This window comes from Cygnus atratus, chromosome 4, assembly GCF_013377495.2.
Source record: "Cygnus atratus isolate AKBS03 ecotype Queensland, Australia chromosome 4, CAtr_DNAZoo_HiC_assembly, whole genome shotgun sequence".
NCBI lineage: Eukaryota > Metazoa > Chordata > Aves > Anseriformes > Anatidae > Cygnus > Cygnus atratus.
The window spans coordinates 16,532,254-16,553,368 of NC_066365.1; the positions used below are offsets into that span (position 1 = coordinate 16,532,254).

A 21,115-nucleotide genomic window follows, 5' to 3' on the forward strand; every position below is an offset into this window, starting at 1 on the left:
GCTTTTATTGCACCCCCACGTGCCACCAAGGCTTTGTGACAGCGGGACGGCGCCTGCCGTGCTCCTCAGGCACCCGGCACAGGGACGAAGCCCTCACGACGATGCTCGCCGTTCCTCGGGGAGCACGGACCAACGTGCGACAGGCCGTGCTCAGCGCCGGGGGCTCCCCGCTAGGGCCTCTCACCATGCGAGCAACCACCGTGACGGGGCGGCCACCATGACAGGGCGGTGCTATGCCGGGGCGGCGCCATTAGGGGGCGGTGGGCCGGAAGTGCGCAGCGCCGGGGGGGCCGCCATTACGGGGAGCCGAGCAGGCCGCGGCCCCGGCCCCCGGCGGGCAGCGCCGCCGCCATGGAGGAGAAGGGCTTCACCAAGGAGCTGGACCAGTGGATCGAGCAGCTCAACGAGTGCCGGCAGCTGAGCGAGAGCCAGGTCCGCAGCCTCTGCGAGGAGGTGAGCGGGGCAGGGCTGCGGCGGGGGCGGCTGGAGGTTGGGGCGGGCGGGAGGGAGCAGCTGAGGCCAAAGGGGCCGAAAATGGGGGCGTGGGGGGGGGGGTGGGAAGGGGAGCGAGGGGCGCTGAGACGGTGGCCCTGAATCCCCCGACGCCGGGAGGAGGGCTGCGGGCACCTGACGAGGGGCCGAGCAGGGCCGGGGTGGTGGGGAAGCCGTGCTGCTGACCTGACCGGGCTTGCACGCTGCTGGAGGGGTAAAGAGCAGGGAACGGCTGGGAGAAGGACGTGGTTCTGGTTGGGACAGGCCTTTGGCGGATTGCTGGTTGGGTGCGTTCGGTGCACGCTGTTAAAGAGCCTTTTTTGCCTGTCAGGAGGCAAGTCATGATGGATTTTGCTTCAGAAGTTAAATGCCCGTGTGTGAATGCTCCCTCAGTTCTGCAATCTATGACAAAGTTAGGGTTTTCTTTGGGCTTAGATAACGTGACAAAACTGAAGAACTGAAGTAGGCTTCTTCACAATATGGTAGCAAAGATTGTCCTTTCTGTTTGCTTCCTATCTCAGCAACCAACAGAGACCACTGCCACACACCAGACAGTCCAGAAGCACTCTTTGCTTCCTTTCCCAGACCAGCTAATAGTTGTCAGGCACAGGAGGTAGAGCAGTTAGTTCAGCGTTCCCTTTAGCATCATGTTGCTTATGGCGAGGTTGGTGTTGTCATGCCATTGCTTGTGCATTTTGCTCAGTTTTCTCAGAAGCAAATCATCTTTTCTGATGCTCCTTCTTGGCAATGCGTTTTGGCCAGTGACTGAACACCTTGGTGCCAGCTTTCAGAAGACACAGGTATTTCCTTTTCTCAGGTCTTTGAACAGCAGAAAGGGTCCACACTGCCACCCCGTAACGTGCCAGGGGTACTCTTCAGAAAGGTGGGAGCTGTTTGAATGTCACAGGCAGAGAGATGCTGTAGGACTCCAGGCTGTGGCTTCCTGGCAAATGCTTTTGCCAGCAGTCCTGACTTCTAGCTGGGCCTCCCAACCTGTGTTTCCTTTATCCTGTTCCCTTTTTTTTTTTTTTTTTAACCCATGCTGGGACTGTCCATTTGCTTTAAAGGCTTTTTCTCTGCTTGCAGAGCTGTGTCAGCTCTGAGGGACTGTGGTGAGGAGGGCTGGTGCTGCAGCAGGAAGCAACAGCAGTCACTTGAGCAGTAGATGTCTTGAAGAGCGAGCAAGAGCTCATTGTGGCTGTGCTGTCTCTTGTGTCAAGTCCAGCTAATAAGCCTGAAAGAACTTATTAGTGCGTTCTGTGCCTTGCTCCCAGCTTTGCTGGTTCGGAACTGCTGTTCTAACACACATGCTGTTACAAAGAACACATTTCCCTTCTCTGGCACCGTTGTTGATTAAGGAGCTGCGGCTGCTGTATTTTCCAAAGCTGGAGGGTACTGCTAGCAGACTGTGGCTGCATGTCAATGGTCGCACAGAAAGTAGGGAGCTTGGCATGCCATGTTGAGAGTGCAGGTGAGGGGGGTGTCAGCCATCCAAATAGCAGGTAGGAGCCAGAGCCTTTGGACACGGTGGGTTTCCTTTGATACAAATGCAAGCTATCACAGCACGTGGCTTTTCAGGAAGGATGCTGACAGCTGATCAAAATGGCTTGGGTATGAAGTAAATGTGGTGGTCTTACTTGGCTTATTCTTAAGCTCTTGAGGACTGGTTGTATGGTTTAGGTGGTAGGGGAGGGGAGCTGTGGGTTTTGTGGTCTTGCTGTTGGTGTGAAGCAGCGCTGCCTGAAAGCATATTTGGTGTCCCTGAGATAATGATCAGAGAAACCTTTACCAACTTTCTTGCTTCTGAGTACTCCCTTTTACATGACTAATTTCGAAGAGGTTAAACACAATAGTACCTCTTGCCTTGGGTTTAAATCTGTGAAAGACTTTGGTAATTTAAAAACAAAACTGAAAGGTTTATGTGAAAGTGGGGGGGGGGGCTGGGAATGTCCCAGACTTACTTGTGTGGGTTGTTCTTGGTTTAGTTGCTGGCCTAATGGACAGTAATTGAGGAAAAGATTGGAGACAGCTAGGCTCATGGAGGGTATGAAAATTAGAAAGTTCTTGAAATTTGCACCTGCAAAATCACTGTAAACTCACCTGCCTGATTACGACATAGTTTTGGCAGCTAATGCATCATATATTCCGTATGCAGATAATCAAGACGTCATCTGAAGACAACATGAAAACACTTGTTTCCTGTTCTGCTGGTCTTTAAAGTGAAAGCTAACTAAAATCATTCTGGCATTTAAATGATAATAGAAGGACAAACAATTATCACTACTGGAGCTTGTAGGCATGAGAAGTGTTCCAGCATGTTAGGGGAATGGGCATCAGATATCTTGCGTCTCACGCTGCTTAACTTCATCATTGTAGACTCTCTTTGCAGAAGAAGGTTGTTAAAACCTTTTTCAGCTCCTATTAAATAAGCAGTGAAAAATCTGTTGAGTTCTGTCTTAGATGCTTCATCGGGTGCAATGGCAGGTTTGTATCCGTGCTGCTAGCTTTGAGCTTCTGCACTTGGGTCCTGGTGGGAGGGTAGCGCTTGCTGAGCTGCCTGTGAGCTTGCAGGGGTACTGCTGCCCCTTGGAACCTGCACTTCGGACCCCTAGAGCCAGGCTAAAGGGCCAGGGAGGTGGATTTGCTCCGTGGGAAGCACTTCCAAGTTTGGACATGGTAAGCTTTAAATTCTTTGGATTTAGGGTTCAAGTCAGCGAAGAGTTGAGAGCCATCCGACTTACAGTGAAAGAAAACAGTTCTTCATTGAAGTAATAAGATGGGGCATAAAGGAAAGCAAATAAAAGGCTGTTTCTTAAATTAAACACAAGCAAACAACCATCTCTTTAGCTTCCTTTTTCTTCCATCCTTGGTCTTTGTATGTTTAAGAGGGGGCTGCGGACTTGTTGCAGTGAGCAGATTGGGAGCTTTGTGTTGTGAAGGGGTGGGAGGAGAAGGACTGTAATCGCTAATGAAGACTTGCGTTTCTCATCCGGTTGTTGAATGGTGACTGTACACCGATTCTTCAAACCAAGCAGCAGGAGCCAGTTGGTGCTCCGGGGAGCGCTGCTGATACTGGCACGTATCTGCGATGCTTCTGCCCTCCGAGATCATTTCACCCAAGAATAATCTCGCTAGAATGAGCTCGTAGGCTCTTCTGCACTAATTGGTGGAATTAGTGCGGGAGATGAAGCCAAGTGGCATCCTGGATGCTGTTCAAGCCATCTGAGTGTTGCATTGAGTCGTGGCCAGCAGTATTTCATCTCTCCAGCAATGGAGTTCACCCTAGGGTACGCTGGCCCGGATCGCTCCAGGAACGTGCCTCCAGTTGGTGCTTGGTGTCACTCTTGGGGTGTCCTCTGCTGCCTTGCTGTTGAAGGGCAGCTCCTCCGCTCCAGCTCCCCTCTCGTTTGGGGAGAATCTGACTGGTTCTTGTTCCTGGGGCAAATCCTGCGAGACTTTCCATCCTCAGCGTGCCTGTTGACACAGTAGTTCGATTGATCACAGCTGACGAATTTTCGATGTGAAACTCCATAGCTGGTTTCTCTGTTTCTTGAAGTAAGAGCCTCTTAAAAATCAAACTGAGATGGTGATGCAGTCGATGAATCTTCCAGAAGGAGCCGAGTCTCTGTGCTCTTGAAGGATCTCGCGTGCTAATCGGGTGCCTGGGGTCTCTGTTGTTCTCTAGGGAAAGCCTGAGGCTGAAAATCTGCCTCCTGGTTGGACATTAATCCCCTCACCGATGGAGTCAGCCTACACAGCCTTGTAGACAAATCTGAACAGCAAAGTACTTGATGTGGATTTGATCGTTAAGTCTCTCACCGAGGGATTAGTCTCCTGGTGATCCTGATGGTAGTCTCAGAGTCCCCGTAGCATCTCTGCTTTTGGAGCAGCGCATGAAGGGGTTGTGCTCAAGCCCCGAGACCGCTCGGTTTCCTCTTGTGGGGATGATGCAGTAACATATGGGGGCGTGCGTCCTGCAGGCTCCCTCCGTGCAGGCTGAGGGTGGGACAGCGTGCAGGCTCGTGTTCCTGTCTGCAGAGTCTGAAACTGGGCAGGAGTGGAGCTAAGGTGATTGACAGGCTCACAGCTAACAAAAATCATGGACTCTTCAGAGTAATTCTGAGCATGGATGTTGTAAATATTGTGCTTAATGGAGGCTTACTTGATAAAAATAGCTAAAAGCTCCTCCTTTTCATTGTGACCCGGCGGGTGTTTTTCATTCAAAACAAAGGGAACGCGCTTAGGAAGTTGATGTGTTAATCGCCATTGTCTAAAACAAACGTAGCTAAAATATGACTTTTAATAGTTATTTAACAGCCATCATAAGTAAGTAAAGGACAGTCGAGCGGGGCAGCTTTCCTCGCATCAGCTTCTTCCTTTCCTTGCTTTGTAATGTGCTCTTGTTACTTTAAGCCTTTTTGCTGTAGTCTTAGCCCTGCACAGTGAAATGTGTGAGCAGAGCGCGCTGATTAATTGCAGCTTTTCTGGGATGTTTTTAATGATGCTTAAGATTTTAAAGGTCTTGTTCTGCCTTAGACAATCATGTGAGGACGATCTCATGTGGTCAGCTCAGCTCCCAAGCCTGATTTGAACCATCTCTGCAGCGTTAAAATGACAAACTTTATTTTTCATGTGTGTGTACGTCCACATAGTAAGCTAAAACGGGCTAACCAGTAACAGCTGGTAGGCAGCTTAAGAAGCTGCTGCTCTTCAGCTAACAGCTCCTCCTCTGCCCCGAAGGGAAACTTCTAGATGCTCCTAGTAACCAACATTTCAGGAGTTGTGCTAGCCCATCTTCCTAAAACGCATTTCACGGGAGCCTGTTTGCGGTACTGTGCAAGAGGAGCTCTTCTCTGCTCCCTGCGTGCTGCCCTACCTCTACGTGTCTTTGGGACGTGTGTGGGTTGAGACACTGGTAAGCGTGCGTTGTGTCTGCGTTGTGACCCGCATCTCTTTCCCAGAAGCTTCAAGTAAGTCTGCTTGTTCTTACGCAGCCGGGAAAGGAGCAGCACGCGTGATACGAAAAGGCAGAAAACACCTAACACCTTTTTTGTGGTTAAGTTCACTCCAGTTTGCAGTGAAACCCTGTCTCTTGCTTCATGCAACATATGTCGGAACACGCTGAGCAAATGTTTTGTGACTGTGTTTTGTATCCTTCTCTCACAGAGGGTAGAAGCTCTCGAGAGGCATTGAAGGTGCTTTTAAAGACGTGAACAGGGAGAGTTCCAGTAGGGCTGCTGCACTCAGATGCAACACGTTAAGCAGTTTCCAGTCCCTGTAGAGCTGCAAGGTAAACTCCACATCACTGGCTGTGCGTGCAGGATGCCTTTGAGGGTCAGGGCCACCTCCCTCGGGTTACATTCCGTGCAAGTGGCACGCTGGGTGCTGCTCGAGCCCTTGACTGCCTGGGATTTAGTTACTCTTTCTGAATATACGCTTTGCTTACAGGAGGCTGGGCAACTGACCGTGAAGAGCAACAGTGTGAAGACAGGCGTGCTTGGGGAGCTTGTGAGGGATGTCCTCAGTAATCAGCTCCTTCCTGGTAGCGGCAGGTGGGACCTAGATCATCCCAAGTGCAGGGACTGGGGGAATTGTCCGATCATCGCCTGCGGGTGGCTGTTCTGCACGGTCATCCTTCATCCATCCCTCTGGTCCAGATCTGAGGGAGCCGGCCTGCGGGTGCTCTTTGTGCCTCACTTGTGCCTGGAGCTCTGATCTACATGAGCTGATGAGCTGGAGGCAGCAAAACAAACGTGGTATTTGATAACCATAATAAGGTAATGCAGATCTGCTAATTACAGCCATGTAATCTAGCCTAGGAACCGCTGGATGCAGGGAAAGAGATGACTAAATCCAGGGATGCCTTCCCTCCATCTGTGGTCTTTTTGTTGCCAGCTGGTTATGGCTGGGGAAGCTGATGGTAGCTCCGTAGGTTTAAATTGCCTCTGAGTTTGCTCTTCCACTTGTATGTGACCTGCTGTCAGAAAAATTTGTTAAGCTGTTGTGCTTGGAAGAGGATGGCAAGTCTGGCAGGCAGAAAGCCCCCTGGGCTAGAGAAGTGCCTCTCACTTATGCAGTGAGCTTCTGTGCCAGGGTAGTGAAGGTAACTTTAGGAACACTTGCTTCCCTCAGTGGCTTCAGCAAGAAGTCAGCCCCCTCTCAGAGGAGATGGAGTTTTCGGAGGGCTGGGGCACTGGTGCTCGCCGCTCAGCTCGCCTGGTGCCGTAGCACTGCCCAGCTCGTGTGCCAGGCGAGCTGCTTTGTCACGTGCGGCCGTTCTTCGCATCGGCTCTGCTCGCATGACGGGCTGGCTCTGTCGGTAGGGAGCAGGCGTGCTGCTCGCAGCGCTGTTTCCATGGCGCAGACCTGCTCCTGCGAAATCCTGGCCGTGGGACAGCACGCTTGCTTTCTGGGTGTGCGGCGATGGGGGGAAGCGCGAGGGATGCCAGAGGAGGAAGGCAGTGAGGAGCAGCTGTCAGTGCTGGCAGAGGAGCTGCTGGAGCCTGCTGCCAGCGAAGGTGGCGACGCGCGGGGTTCCAGGCGGCTGCGTGGGATGGAGAGTGATCAGCTGAGCAGCCGGGGTGGTAGTCAGCCTGAGGGAGCCCGAGCATAAGCGCGTTGTTGTAAGTCAGCTGGCATCTCAAGGAGGTCTGGGAGGTCATGGTTTTACAACAAGTGCAGGGATGAAATAGCATCTAGCTTTACGTTTGCTTTTGCAAATCAAGTTGCTGAAAAAAAACATAATAGCTGCTTGGGTGGTGATTTGCACGGTCTCCTCTGGTATTTCTGCCCAGACAGCAAGATTATTGACTGACCCCTCTTCACGCAGCTCTCACACTGAACCGGTGCTGACAGGACGTGAGCTGGCCAGTGATTCAGCTGTGGTTCTCGAGGTAAAAACTTGTAGGCATCGTGAGGCTGAGTAGCACTTGACGTTGGCAGTCAGACTAGAGTGTCGAGTGCTGCCGTAGCTCACGTGGTTGAGATGAGCTCTCTTGAACATGTAGATGGAGAAATCTGTCAAAGGACCGGTATGTTTCAAAACCAAAAAGTTGTTTAGGGTGATGTCTGCCTGTGGTGCTGATGGAAGTTGCTGGAGTAATGCTTCGTCTTGCTGTGTTCAGAAGACAATTAGTCTTCAGAAACAATTGGAGAGGATTTGTCGATGAACCCCATCAGTGATGGAAGTCATATGCAGCACGTGTCTTGAAGTTCACACTCCTTAATTTCAGGCTGAGAAAGAAGAAAATTTATTTCTTTGAGTTTGTACCTCAGTGTGCCAATAAACAATAAAATCTACATGACCTGGCCTCAAAGGAGCAAAATTGTTCATCTTGCGCAGTGATTTGTAACGTGCCCTTTGTCTTTGCTTATTCAACAAGCTGTTTTTCCGGTGGTCATCTGGAAGGGAGCCACCAGAGGGAAATTGAATTTCCCGTGCAAACGCAGTGGAATAACTTCTGCACCTGCCTGTGAAAGAGCTTCCTATGTTTTTGCTCTGTGTTTTTTTTTTTTCTCGCTAGGCTAAAGAAATTCTTACGAAAGAATCAAATGTGCAAGAGGTACGTTGCCCGGTCACCGTCTGCGGGGATGTCCACGGCCAATTCCACGACCTTATGGAACTCTTTCGAATCGGTGGGAAGTCGCCAGACACAAATTACCTGTTCATGGGAGACTACGTGGACAGAGGCTATTACTCGGTGGAAACAGTGACTCTACTAGTAGCATTAAAGGTATGGCTGGATAGCATTTTTTATGATAACCTTGGACAAACTTGTGGTTTTGGGGAGGTGTGAAAGAATTGCTCCCCTCGTTGACATTGCAGTTGGCTTGAGCTCGATGGATGTAAGTTGAATGTGTTAATGGAACATGCTTTTTGTAACAGAGCTCAGTGCTTACCTGCTGCTTGAAACTTCTTAGTATTTCTTTCCATACTCATTGTCCAATTCTTGTGTTAAAAGTTGGTTGTGTTATTTTTTGTTGTTGTCGATAGGTGCGTTACCCAAAACGCATTACAATACTGAGGGGAAACCACGAAAGCAGACAAATTACACAGGTGTATGGCTTTTACGATGAATGTCTGCGAAAGTATGGCAATGCCAATGTCTGGAAGTATTTCACAGATCTGTTTGATTATCTCCCGCTTACAGCTCTAGTAGATGGCCAGGTAAGCTTTTGTGCCTTGAATAAGGAAAACTGCCCGTTTCTTAGTATGAGAAACAAAGTTGTGTTTTTGCAGTAGAGAACTAATTTTCTGTATTCCAAGGTAGCTGTGTACTGATAACAAGGAGAAATGCTAAGTAGATAAGTGGACAGTAGAAGGCCTCACTGTTCCAAAATAAGGGAGAAGCTTGAGGAAAAACAGGATGAGCAGTGTGAGAACAGTAAAACAAAGATCACAAGTTCTCAAAACATAAGAAAGGAGAAATTAAAGGAGAAAATAAAGAAAAATCATACATGTATGGTATAGAGGAGCGTCGAGTAGCTTGTGAACCTGTAGTACTCCTCCAATGAGGAAACAGGGGAGGTGATCAGGCGTTGGGTAATAGGGAATAAAAGGTTATGATTTGTTTACTAAAATGCGCTCCTGATTGACAGGACGCCCGCCATTGCAATCGCGAATAAAATAGCTTCACAGAAGATCCTGTCTGAAGAAAATTATTTGAGATTTTTCTCACATTAGTGCAGCACAGGCTGTGTGGTCTGACCCGTACACGAACAGTCTCAAACAAGCTCTCTTAGTATGTGTCCAGAATTATTTTAAAGCCAGTGTATTTACTGTGGATTTTGGGAAAAATGTGGTAGGGTAGTAACACAGGTTGATGGAGCAGCAACGCCTTGGCACCTGCTGCTGAAGGAATGCAGGTAGGGTTTATTTGAAAGGACTCCCTGACAATTGGGACTCATCTTGTGATGTGTTGTGTGAGTCGAGGTATTGCTATGAGTCAAGCTAGTCTTGAAACTGAAGGCATGTTATCTTTGTAGCTCTGATATTGGTATGCAATGTGCACCCTTTCGGTTTTGTTTCCATCTGTGGGAATTAAATCTGGTTTCTCTGCTGCGAGGGTGAGGCCACTGTAATTGTAAAAGAATGATAAAGTTAAAACCAGCTATTTCTGAGATGAGTCTTCACAGCACAGATGCATTGAACGGATTATTCCTTTTTTCCTGCCGTAGATATTCTGTCTCCACGGTGGCCTCTCTCCATCCATAGATACACTGGATCATATCAGGGCTCTGGACCGCCTGCAGGAAGTTCCACATGAGGTAACAGGAAAGGAGATCCATTGTGATTTTAGATATGTTTGCTGAAAATGCAAATACGTAGTCATGTGGAAATCCATTTGCACAGTGAGACGCTGTTACACAGCAGATTATTGCCTCCGTAAGAGCTAGAGCAGATGAACATTCATTTGGGCAAAACACACCCAAGTCAATATGCTTTGATTGTAGCAGTCTGTAAAAGGAGAGCTGTGGGGTTTTCACAGCTGTTTTTTGCAGAAACACAGATTTTCTCGACTGTCGTGCTGACTCAGAGTTGTATTGGCAGGGGAAAGTGCCTGCTGCCTTCAGCCTCATTGCAGACTTCCTTGTGAACCAACCGCCACCATGTGAAACTGTCATGTCACCACCCCTCCTACCCAGCCAGCTCTTTCTGTGTTGTTTCACCTTGGTTGTTGTTACCCTGTTTTTCTGGGGACCTGACAAAGTCGAAGGGGGCCTGTGGGATATGCTGATGTACAGGAGTCCTGCGTGGAGCAGCCAGGGGGTGCCAGCTGGACCAAAGAAACCACCTTCTGAGCTCCTAGGCTTGCAAATAACTCTTCTTTGTTTGGGTGGTTGGAGCTTGCAAACAGTCTTATTTACCCTCTGATGAAAACAAATTGCTCGTCCTGAGATGTTGTGGGTACAGGAGCAAGAACAATGCAGCAAGGTCTGCCTAAGCCTTCAAAAAACCTGAAATAAGCTGTTTGAATTGCTCCCAGAATTAGGAGGCTGCCTGGTGGGGCTTCTGACTGTAGAGAGATGAAATGATTGTTTTCTTGCTCCGGGGCTTCCACAGTCTTATGCTGCATATGTTTGCTGAAATCTGACTTCCGTGAGGACCTCCATGTGTGATCCCTGCCACATAGCTGGGATCAGCGGGTGGGAGACAGCAGCGGGCTTGGATAAGGACTGGAGAGTTCTTTCTGCCCCATAGCTTCTAAATAGCTCAGCAAGAAAAGCCACTGAGCTTCATTTGTGCCTGTTAGATGTATACTGGGGTATTTTTGAATTTGTAAAGTCCAACAATCAACAGTTCAGGAGAGGAAATGAAATGCTTAGTACCCTGCCAGAAAGACTGCTGAAGATTTACCATCAATCTCTTGAACAGTTCACAACCTCATGTGGGTCATTTCCATTCCTTTAATTTATTGCAAGTTGGCTGGCACTAATGAACCCTTTGTGCACCCTTGGACTCGCGTACTTTCTCACGTGGCCTTTATTACACCGCGAGAGTCAGGAGCAAGTATCAGATCTGCTCTCCATGCCTTTGCAGGTCTGAGATGGTAAATGGTGTGCACGGAGGAGGAGGTGGAACGGTTTTCTGGTAGCATGGGCTCCTTTCTCAGCTGTGTGCATATTCATGTCTTGTGAGAGGATGTTTGATTCAGTGAGTGTGATGATGTGAGGTATGTCAGATAAACGTGTGTGGCTTGTGCAGAGAAGAACATGCAGGCAGTCTTTTTACTGTAAATAAACTATGTTTTAGAAGTGTCTTTTTATAACCATCTTGCTAGCAAAAGGAAAGCTAACGAAGAAGCTTATCTTTTTCAAGGGTCCAATGTGTGATCTGTTATGGTCGGATCCAGATGATCGTGGTGGCTGGGGTATATCTCCACGTGGTGCTGGCTACACATTTGGGCAAGACATTTCCGAAACATTTAACCATGCCAATGGTCTTACACTGGTTTCCCGTGCTCATCAACTCGTCATGGAGGTAGGGCAAGCACTTTCTGGTAGACGAAGCTAAAAAATGAAGGTAGATGAAAATTCTTGTCTACGTTGTGAGATCTGCTGATGGGTTTGCATAAGCTGACATCTGAAGGCTAAGCAGGTAAATACCTAAGAGGGATTTTAATCATGTGAAGGCAACAAGCAATGTAAACTGATGAGCTTTGACCTGCTGTGTAAATAGGGGGGTGTTCTACCTCCCCTTCTTCGAACACATTGCCGAAGAGACCCCGCCATACCCCATTTGTGGAAGCTGTAATCTCCTTACACTGACTGCTCTACTTAGGCTGCTGCTATGTTAAACACACTGTCCTATAACACACAGCGCTCAGATATGGCAGGGATTAAGCCCTAATTTGGGCTGTTGATAGGCTATTCTTGTATGTCTTGGTGGAAAAATGCCAGGTGGGTCAGTGGAGCAGGCTTATTTTTAAATCCAGTTCAAGTAGATCCTGGAGGTAGCCGTGTCCCTCGCAGGTGAACTGGCAAATTCTCATTTGTGGTGAACGAAGCCTGAGGGCTTATCTAAAATCTCTAGCTTTCCTTCTTGCATGATCCGTAACTTGCATGCAAAATGAATAAATCCACAAGTGGCACACAGCTATCTTCTCTCTGTGAATGGCTGAAACTGTTAAATCCAGGTAAGCACAGCTTGTTCATGCTGAGGAGTGCTTTTTGGAAATGGAATTTTAAGATGAAAGTCAAGTCAGTTGAAAATACATAGAAGAAAGTGTTTCACAAATGCCTCAAAACATTTCAGGTGGTAAGAGGAAATTCAGATGGACTGAGGGTCGAGGTTTAACAGAGACCTCTCTTTTTCTCTGGCAGGGTTATAACTGGTGCCACGACCGAAATGTGGTTACCATTTTCAGTGCGCCCAATTACTGTTACCGTTGTGGGAACCAGGCTGCTATCATGGAACTAGATGACACTTTAAAATATTCCTTGTGAGTAACCTGGCTTGAGCTGTTCTCTCTTCCTGCCTAACCATTGTGGACTGTGAGGAAAGTCTGATCCTTTCCAAGGGGGTTCTTTCATGAAAAGCAAGCTTAAACCACTCTGGTTTTAACAGGGTATGCTCTACCTGCAAGAAGGTATTGGGGAAAAAAAAAAGTAGCAAGTTGGGTTCTTAAAAGCTTTTCTCAGGTGCTTCTTTTTCTCTCTTTCCTGGCTCTGAAACTTTGGACCTTTTGCATTTTTTTTTTCTTTTTTTGTTAGCACTAACCTTTGTAAAGGTTGGTGAGATTCTGAATTTTGCATTTGGCTGACCTCCCGTGAAAGCAGCAGTGGGCTGCTGAAGCACTGCCGGTCAGGTGATGTTCACTCTGCAAGTAGCATTTCTACTGGTGGCTGAGCTTGCCTCCTGCTGGTCATTTGTTTTAGGACCTCATATGTCCTCCAGATTTAGATTTGGGGTGGTGGGAAGTCTGGGACACCTCACGCAGAAGCCACTGGGAAAATAAAATGATAGCAGCAGGAGGGTGAGTCTTGTGTTTGTGGTATTGAAAACTGCCTTGTGCGGAGGCAGGGAAGTGACCCCTTTTTCTTTTCCACAGCCTTCAGTTTGACCCAGCACCTCGTCGTGGAGAGCCTCATGTTACCCGTCGTACCCCAGACTACTTCCTGTAAACCTCTCCTAACCTTTGTAGAAGGAAATACACCCGGCATTTTAAAAAGCAACAATATTTACGTGTTTCTGTACGAAATCAGGGTTCGTCTCAATTACAATCCCTATCATGGACCAAAATGTGCCATACTGAGGATGAAGAGCATTTAGCACAACTTGAGACTGAATTCCTTACAACACTATATATCCTGTACCAATCAGTCCAACAGTCAGTTTGCCTGCTGTATTTGTAGTCTTTTTTTTTTTTTTTTCTGGACTGTTCAGAGAAGAAAAGGTAACTCTAACACTTCCATCTCCTTTTATGCTTATTTGTAAATTTTTAGTTCTAGTGTTTAACTGGCATGAATTAGCATTTTGGAGTTTATTTTTAAGGGAAATGCACACTAACTTCTTACCCCCTCCCCCCCCCCCCCCCCCCCGTTTATTTTATTGAAAGACGATGGGCCGAACTGGAGAAAAGGAAGCAATTCCTGCTTTTGGGAGTACGTTGTCATAACCCGGAATAAAGCGTTCCCTTTTTAGCTCGATTCCCGTTCTGTGTGGCTCACGTTTGTCTGCCCCCGCCCTGCGTTGCTTGTCACGGAAGCCCTTTGCCACCCGCCCGCTGTACCCGAGCAATGAACTCGCCCTTCTCAGCCCGACCCGCGGTGCTGCGCTCTGGGGGGCGGGCCGGGGGCGGTGCTGAGCCGAGCTGAGCCGAGCCATGGCGGCGGCCGCCTACGAGCTGCTGGTGCTGGGAGGTGGCTCGGGCGGGCTGGCCGGGGCTCGCCGGGCCGCAGAGCTGGGTGCCCGCGTCGCCCTGGTGGAGCCGCGCCGCCTGGGGGGCACCTGCGTGAGTCGGGGACCGGGGGACCCCTGCGGGGCCGGGGGGAGCTGTCCCACCCGAGCCGTCCCTTGCCCGGGCTAACTTGGGCGGCGGGGAGGATGTGTCCGTAGAGGGGAGGAAGACGAGGTGCCGCTGTCAGAGCAAGCCGGGGAGACGCCAGCCTCACGCTTCCCCCTCCCCAAATGTGGGAAAGCGGCAGCAGACGGCAAGCTCCCGGTGGATCCAGTCGGAGCCGCTACCTTACAGGCGAGCACCGCGCACCTTCCGTATTCTCCCTCAAGGAAGTGAAGGGCTACGAATAAACCACGAGGCCTCAAGGCTCCACGCTTGGCTGCGGACAGGAATGCGCTGCCCTGCCTGCCTCTGCCTGGCAGGGCACAGAGGGGTGCTGCGTTCGCTGCTGGCCCCGGGCAGGTGCTCTCTGGAGCATCACCTCACAGAAATTAAGTGCTGCGCTAAGACTCGCTCTTCTTCCCTTGCAGGTCAATGTTGGATGTGTGCCGAAAAAGGTGAGCGGGTGCTTTTGTGGTTGTTTGTAACGTGTTGCCTGCCCTGGGTTTGTTGTGGGGCTGGGCACAGACCCCGGTGCCTGGGGTTTCTTCCTGAGCGAAATGCCAGGAATTGCTGGGACGCAGCCGGCAGGGAGGAGGGCGTGGGGAGGAAGCAGGGCTTGGAAAGTGTTGAGCAACCGGGGCGCCTGGACCCGTGTCCTTTGGGCTGGCCCGGGCAGAAGCAAGGCATCAGGAAGCGCGGCACATGTGCAGCTGGGCTAAAAACCTGGTGGCACAAAGCCAGCGCAGCCAGGCTTTATCACCTCGCGTGCAAAGGGCTGCTCGGGAGGCAGCAGGAGCCTCATCGCCTTTGCGTGGAGGCTGGGTGCTTGCTGCGACAGGCCTCGGGGGCCCCACGGCGTTTGTGGTTTTCCTGAAACCTCGCCAGCCTGCCTGGCGCAACGGGCACGTCCCGAGGCGCAGGGGCGCTGAGCGGGCCGTGGCTCTGTGCGAGCAGGTGATGTGGAACGCCGCCGTGCACGCCGAGTTCATCCACGACCACCCCGATTACGGCTTCGAGACGTCCGGCGTCAGGTTTAACTGGAGGTGAGGTGGTGGTGGCTTCACCCGCATGGCGGCGGTTACATGGAAGGGGACAAGGGGCTGGAGCTCGGGGAAGGGCTCCCCAAAAGACGGGAGTGGGCTGCTGGCCTCAGCAGGGAAAGCAAGCAGCAGCACAAGCGTCAACGGGATGGCGCCTGCCTGCCGCGTAACTCGGGGCTGGTTTATTTTGTGGCTTGTTTGCCACGTACCGAGGGGATAGAGCATTTCAGCTGAGCTCAGTGGCTTTGTTAGTTGGCGGCCGTGATAAACTTCCACTTTGTTCCAGAACCATTAAAGAGAAGCGCGATGCTTACGTGAGACGCCTGAACGAGATCTATGAAAATAACTTAAACAAGGTGGGGGCACTTTTATTCCCTGCTGGCCTGGAAGCAGTCCCTTCTGTGTGTCTTCTGTATATATCTGCTGCTAATGCAACAACTGGGCTCCCTGCTGTTCCTCCCGCAGGCTCGCATTGACATCATCCACGGCTATGGCAAGTTCACCGCCGATCCAGAGCCCACCATCGAAGTCAACGGTAAAAAGTACACAGCTCCTCACATCCTCATCGCGACGGGCGGGTTCCCGTCGGTCCCCCCGGACAGTGAGGTTCCCGGTGAGTCCCTGCATGGCACGAGTGGTGCTGCGAAAGCAAATGATGCGACTGCGGGGTTGCGGAGAGCCCGTCTGTGGTAAAACTACTGCGCTGCTTTGCAGGAGCCAGCCTGGGCATAACCAGCGATGGGTTCTTCGAGCTGGAGGAGCTGCCCAGGTAAGGTGGAGTGTCCCCCTGCCTGCCGGGGGATGGAGCAAGGAGGTGGAGCCGCTGCTCGGTGGCTTATCCAGAGCTCCTGCTGGTGGTGTCACCCAGGGCTTCTTGGCTGTGCTCTGAGATGTTGCGCAGGCTGCTGTTTGGCAAGGCTTCCACTGCTGTGGCACCCAAAATGAGCTGCTCAGGGCCTCTGTCCTTAGCTTGGGCACAGGAGAAGCTGCCAGGCTTTCGCTGCACATGCTTGTCAGGCTCCAAATGCACACGTATGGCATCGTTGCTTCTCCGCAGGCGCAGCGTGATCGTTGGCGCAGGGTACATCGCGGTGGAAATCGCGGGGATCCTTTCCACGCTGGGATCCAAGTCCTCCTTGCTGATCCGTCGGGATAAGGTACTGCCGCTGGCTGGCCCCACAGTGCCTTCCGTCATTGCTGCATCCCAGGCAGCTGCAGATCTGCGGTGGGGCAGGCAGGGAGGCTCTGGGCAGGAGGCAGAGCGGAGGCGTGCTGCCGAGCCCGTCCCAGCAGCCACAGTGCGTGCAGAGAATTTCTGCAGCAGAGCGTGCCAGGGCACCTGCTTCCCCGAGCCTCGTGTTGAGTCACGGCCTGAAGAAAGAAAGATAATTATGATATTAAAAAAAAATAACAGTAAACAAAGGAGAGCTTTGTTATCAAGCGGAAGCATCACTTATCTGTGGCTGAGTGGGGCAAGAGTGCAGGCAGAAGGGGGATGTGGGCGGATGGGGCTGTCGGGCAGTGCCCCAGCATGCAGTCCATCATCTCAGATGGTGCGTGGTCCCTGCCCAGGTCCTAAGGACGTTTGACTCGCTGATCAGCACAAACTGCACGCAGGAGCTGGAGAACACCGGGGTCGATGTCTGGAAGTACTCACGGGTATGGGCCCTTGCTGGGGACATGTGGGCCAGCAGGGCAGCACCCCAAGCGAGGGTGTCTGCTCACCAAACCTGCCAGCACCTTTTCACCGTGGCCTCTGGTTGCTCCCACAGGTCCAGTCTGTCACCAAGTCCCCCAGTGGCTTGCTGGAGGTGACGGTGACGTCCTCAGCGCCTGGCCACAAGCCAACGATGGAGGTGATCCGGGATGTGGACTGCCTTCTGTGGGCCGTCGGGCGGGAGCCAAACTCAAAGGACCTGTGCCTGGATCGTGTGGTGAGACGGGAACATGTGTCCTTCCCCTTGGGCATCACCATCTTTGGGCTGCATGGGCAGAGCTTCTCAGAGCCATGTGGAACCATGAAAAGTGTGGCAGATCTCTGCTGGACTCGGTTCCTCCATCCGGAGACCTTCAGGTCACTGTGAGGACCACAGGGTCCCAAGTGCCAACACAGATGGTGTTCCCCTGGCAGGGCGTGGAGGTGGATGCTCGGGGCCATGTGGTGGTGGACAAGTTCCAGAACACCTCCAGGAAGGGGGTCTATGCTGTTGGAGATGTCTGCGGCAGAGCCCTCCTCACCCCAGGTGCGTGCTGGTGCCCCCCATCCCCTTGTTCTCCAGCCAGTCCAGGTCTCAGGCTCCTTGTGCCTCTCCACAGTGGCCATCGCGGCTGGGAGGAAGCTGGCACTCCGGCTCTTTGGGGGCCAGCGGGATGCCCATCTGGACTACAGCAACATCCCCACTGTTGTCTTCAGCCACCCACCCATTGGGACCGTGGGCCTCACCGAAGGTAAGGGTGGAATGAGCTGCTGGGAGGCCTGCAGGCGTTAAGTCACTTCCAGTGCTTGTGTGGAGAAACAGGCTGGGGAAACCGATGCACGGTGCCTTTTGTTGGCAGATGAAGCCATCTTTGCACATGGGAAGGACAATGTGAAGATCTACACCACGTCCTTCACCCCCTTGTACCACGCAGTCACCCAGAGGAAGGTGAAGTGCGTGATGAAGCTGGTGTGTGCTGGCAAGGAGGAGAAGGTGTGTGAAGGGGGACGGGGGTGTCCTTGCCCAGGGGGATGTGAGGGCCCCTGGTGAGGACCTCACTGCTGGGAACACCACTGGCTGTCTGCATGGTGGGCCACCAGTGGTGGTGGCATGTGTGTCTTGCCACGAGCCTGACCTCTTGCTTCTTCCTGGAAGGTGGTGGGGCTGCACATGCAAGGCCTGGGCTGTGATGAAATGCTGCAGGGCTTCGCCGTGGCCATCAAAATGGGAGCCACCAAGGCCGACTTTGACAACACGGTTGCCATTCACCCTACTTCAGCAGAAGAGCTGGTGACGATGCGCTGAATCATGGGATGGACTGGTGGCAGCTGAGGCAAAGGAGCCAGCTGCCACCTCTTGGCACTACCTCCTCTATGCAAACCAATTACATGAGCAAATGTCATCTCCTTCTCAGAGAAATTTTCCTGGGTAGTAGGGAAATTTTTTTTCATGTCTTAAAAATTGCCTAAATATCAGCCAGGTGCTCAGAGAGCCCTGCATCAGTAGAATCAGCGTGGCATGATTTAAAGTGGAAAATAAATGCAGTGATGCTGGAAAGCCTCTGCCTTGCGCCTAATAGTTACGATCCCATGCTGTGCTGAGCTGCATGTGGCAGGAGTAGGCTCTGGGGCATTGTCCCAGCCCAAGGGGACAAGGGCAGGGAGCCAGAACCATGTCCACTGGGCACAGAAAGGGGATGATGAAGGACCTGAGCCCATAATAGGGGAACATCACACGTGTTGTTGAAAAGTGTGAAAAGGAGGACCCTGGAAACCACCCAGCAGTCAGCTTTACCTCTCTGCCCAATGACACGATGCAACAGATCCTCCTGGAAGCCACGTGGAAATGTATGGAGGGCACAGTGGAGATTAGAATCATAGAATCATCTAAGTTGGATAAGACCTCCAAAATCATCATGTACAACCACCAGCCTGACCTTCTGATTCCCATCACTAAGCCAGGTCCCTTAGCACCATCTCCACATCTCTTAAATCCCTCCAGAGATGGGGACCGTACCACTGCCCTGAGCCAGCCAGCATGGCTTCAGCAAGGACAGTGGTGCCTGACCAACCTGGTGGCCTGCAACCACGGAGTGACTGTGCTGGTGGACATGGGAAGAGCTACTGGTGCCACCTACCTGGCCTTCTGTGAGGTCTTTGGCATGGTCCCATCCAACATCCCTGCTGTGGAGAGAGACAAATTTAACGGATGGACTATTAAATGGACAAGAAATTGTCAGGGTGGTTGCATCCAAGGAGTTATGGTCCATGGCTCAGTGTCGTGGTGGAGACCAAGGGTGAGTGCTGTCCCTCGGGGTCTGCCCTGGGACCAGTGCTGTTTATTAACCACGCGGGCAGCGGGACTGAGCACACCCTCTGCAAGCTGGTGGACGACGCCAGGCTGAGCAGCACGGGTGGCAAGGCAGAGGGAAGGGCTGCCACCAGAGGGACCGGGACACCCCCGTGAAGTCCTCCGACGGCGAGCACACAGGGCTCAGCTCCCCCCGCGAGTAACGGGCCCCGCACGGCGCCGCCATTACACGTATACACAGCCCAGGGCGCCTGCGCGGGGCGGGGCCTCCCGGCCGCCATCTTCCCTTCTCCCTCACGGTGCGCCGGGGGCCGGAGCCGCCGGTGACGGGGCGCTGCCGGTGGAGCCGGGGGGGGCCGGGGGCTAAAGCCCGGGGCCAGGCCGGCTGTGTGGGGCCGGGAGGCAGGGGGTGGGCTGGGGGCGGCTGCCTGAAGCCCAGGGTGCCGGCGTGCAACAGGCAGCCTCTGTTCTGGACGAAACGGCACTTGTCACACTCAGCTTTGTTCAGTGTTTGTACAGCGTGCAGAATGGTTACCGGCTTGGTTGTGCGATATTTGTACGATATTTGGATAGTTGGAGCTGGAGGCATCCGGGAGACTTCAAGGGCTGGAGGGAGCTGTGAGCTGCAGACAGAGGGAGACGGAGATGCCCAGGGCTTAAGAATTATGAAATACAAACTGAATAGTCTATAAATTAAAACACGCAACTGCAGCATGCAATATTCAAGTTATAACAGTGATTGATTTATGAACGTGTATAAAGCCCAGATCGTAGCAACAATTATGCACTATAATGAGTTTGAGACATCCAGAACTAATAAATAAATAAATACAAACTAAATTAGTCAATAGTTTTACAATGCACAGCTACGACATTCAATAATAATACTCAAGCTATGACAATGATTGATTGGTGACCTTGTCTTAAGCTCAGATTGTTTTAACAGGCACAAGTCATAATTACCCAGAGCTTTAAGTGCTGGAGATGTCCACAAGCTGCGCATGAACTGGAGGGGCGGCAAGCTGGAGATGTTCAGGGCTAATTAATCAGTAAATACAAACTAAGTTAGCCAATATCTATACAATGCACAACAGTGACATTCAATATTAATATTCAAATTAAAACACCAATTGATTTACAACCTTGTGAAAAGTCCAGGCTGTCTTAACAAGCATGAGCCTTAATTACCAGGGGTCAGAAATGAGCTGGAGCTATGGTGAGCTGGAAACATCCAGGAGACATTGGGGGCTGGAGGCATCCGTGGATTGCAGACACAGGGGCCAAGGGATCCAGAAACACAAACTACTCCATACTTCAATTCACACTGCACGACTACAACATGCAGTATTAAAGTTACGACAGTGATTGATGTACAGCCTTGTCCAAACCCCAGACTGTTGCAACAAGCATGAGCTGTCACAAGCTGGAGGTGTGTATGAGTCGACGCCACAATGAGCAGGAGGTGTCTCTGGAGGCATCCAGGGCTGGGGATATCCCTGAGGTATGAGATGTCCAGGGCCATTTAATCAGTACATACAAACTAATTAGTATCTATGCAATGTACAACTACGACATTCAATATTAACATTCGAGTTCTGTCGGTGATTGTTTTACAACCTTGTCTAAAGCCCAGGTTGTTTTTACAAGGACACTGTCATGAGCTGGAGCCAAAACAGAGCCAGAGGTGCAAATGAACTGGAGGTGCAATGAGCTGGAGATGTCCAGGAGACTTCCAGGTCTGGAGACATCCACAAGCTGGAGCTGCAAATGAGCTGGAGAAGTCCAGGGCTAACTAATCAGTAATTGCAAACTAGTTAGACAGTATCCATACAGCGTACAACGGTGACTTTCAATGTTCATATTACAACACCAATTTATTTATGACGGGCTGCAGTTACCTGGAGCTGGAGGTGTCGGGGCAGGAGCTGCGCTCCCCGAGGTGCAGAGCCGGGCTGTCCCCAGCCATGAGTGGAGCCACGAGGCACAGGGCAGGTGGTGCCCACAGGGACTGTGGCACCCAGACCAGACACAGCACAGCCACCAGGAGCCAAGGGCCATGCTGCCACCCACAGCT

General features: G+C 51.4%; 2 protein-coding genes across 3 annotated transcripts; both read left to right on the forward strand.

Annotated features, from left to right (window-relative positions):
• The first annotated feature begins 260 nt into the window (after positions 1–260).
• Positions 261–13,641, forward strand: PPP2CB (protein phosphatase 2 catalytic subunit beta). 2 transcript variants are annotated; one of them, XM_035568570.2, is made up of 7 exons: positions 261–453; positions 8,016–8,225; positions 8,486–8,659; positions 9,670–9,759; positions 11,312–11,473; positions 12,316–12,434; positions 13,044–13,641. In XM_035568570.2, the coding sequence occupies exons 1-7, from the start codon at positions 352–354 to the stop codon at positions 13,114–13,116; spliced, it is 930 nt and encodes a 309-aa protein (XP_035424463.1). In that variant the 5' UTR covers positions 261–351; the 3' UTR covers positions 13,117–13,641. The 2 variants fall into 2 exon arrangements, with proteins under 2 accessions (XP_035424463.1, XP_050566291.1); XM_050710334.1 differs by lacking the exon at positions 261–453 and adding an exon at positions 5,764–5,782.
• Positions 13,642–13,779: 138 nt separating this feature from the next.
• Positions 13,780–18,288, forward strand: GSR (glutathione-disulfide reductase). Its single transcript, XM_035568364.2, has 13 exons — positions 13,780–13,946; positions 14,423–14,449; positions 14,949–15,037; positions 15,321–15,390; positions 15,500–15,647; positions 15,749–15,803; positions 16,092–16,191; positions 16,607–16,693; positions 16,807–16,968; positions 17,166–17,277; positions 17,351–17,482; positions 17,591–17,724; positions 17,887–18,288. The coding sequence occupies exons 1-13, from the start codon at positions 13,818–13,820 to the stop codon at positions 18,034–18,036; spliced, it is 1,395 nt and encodes a 464-aa protein (XP_035424257.1). The 5' UTR covers positions 13,780–13,817; the 3' UTR covers positions 18,037–18,288.
• The last annotated feature ends 2,827 nt before the right edge of the window (positions 18,289–21,115 follow it).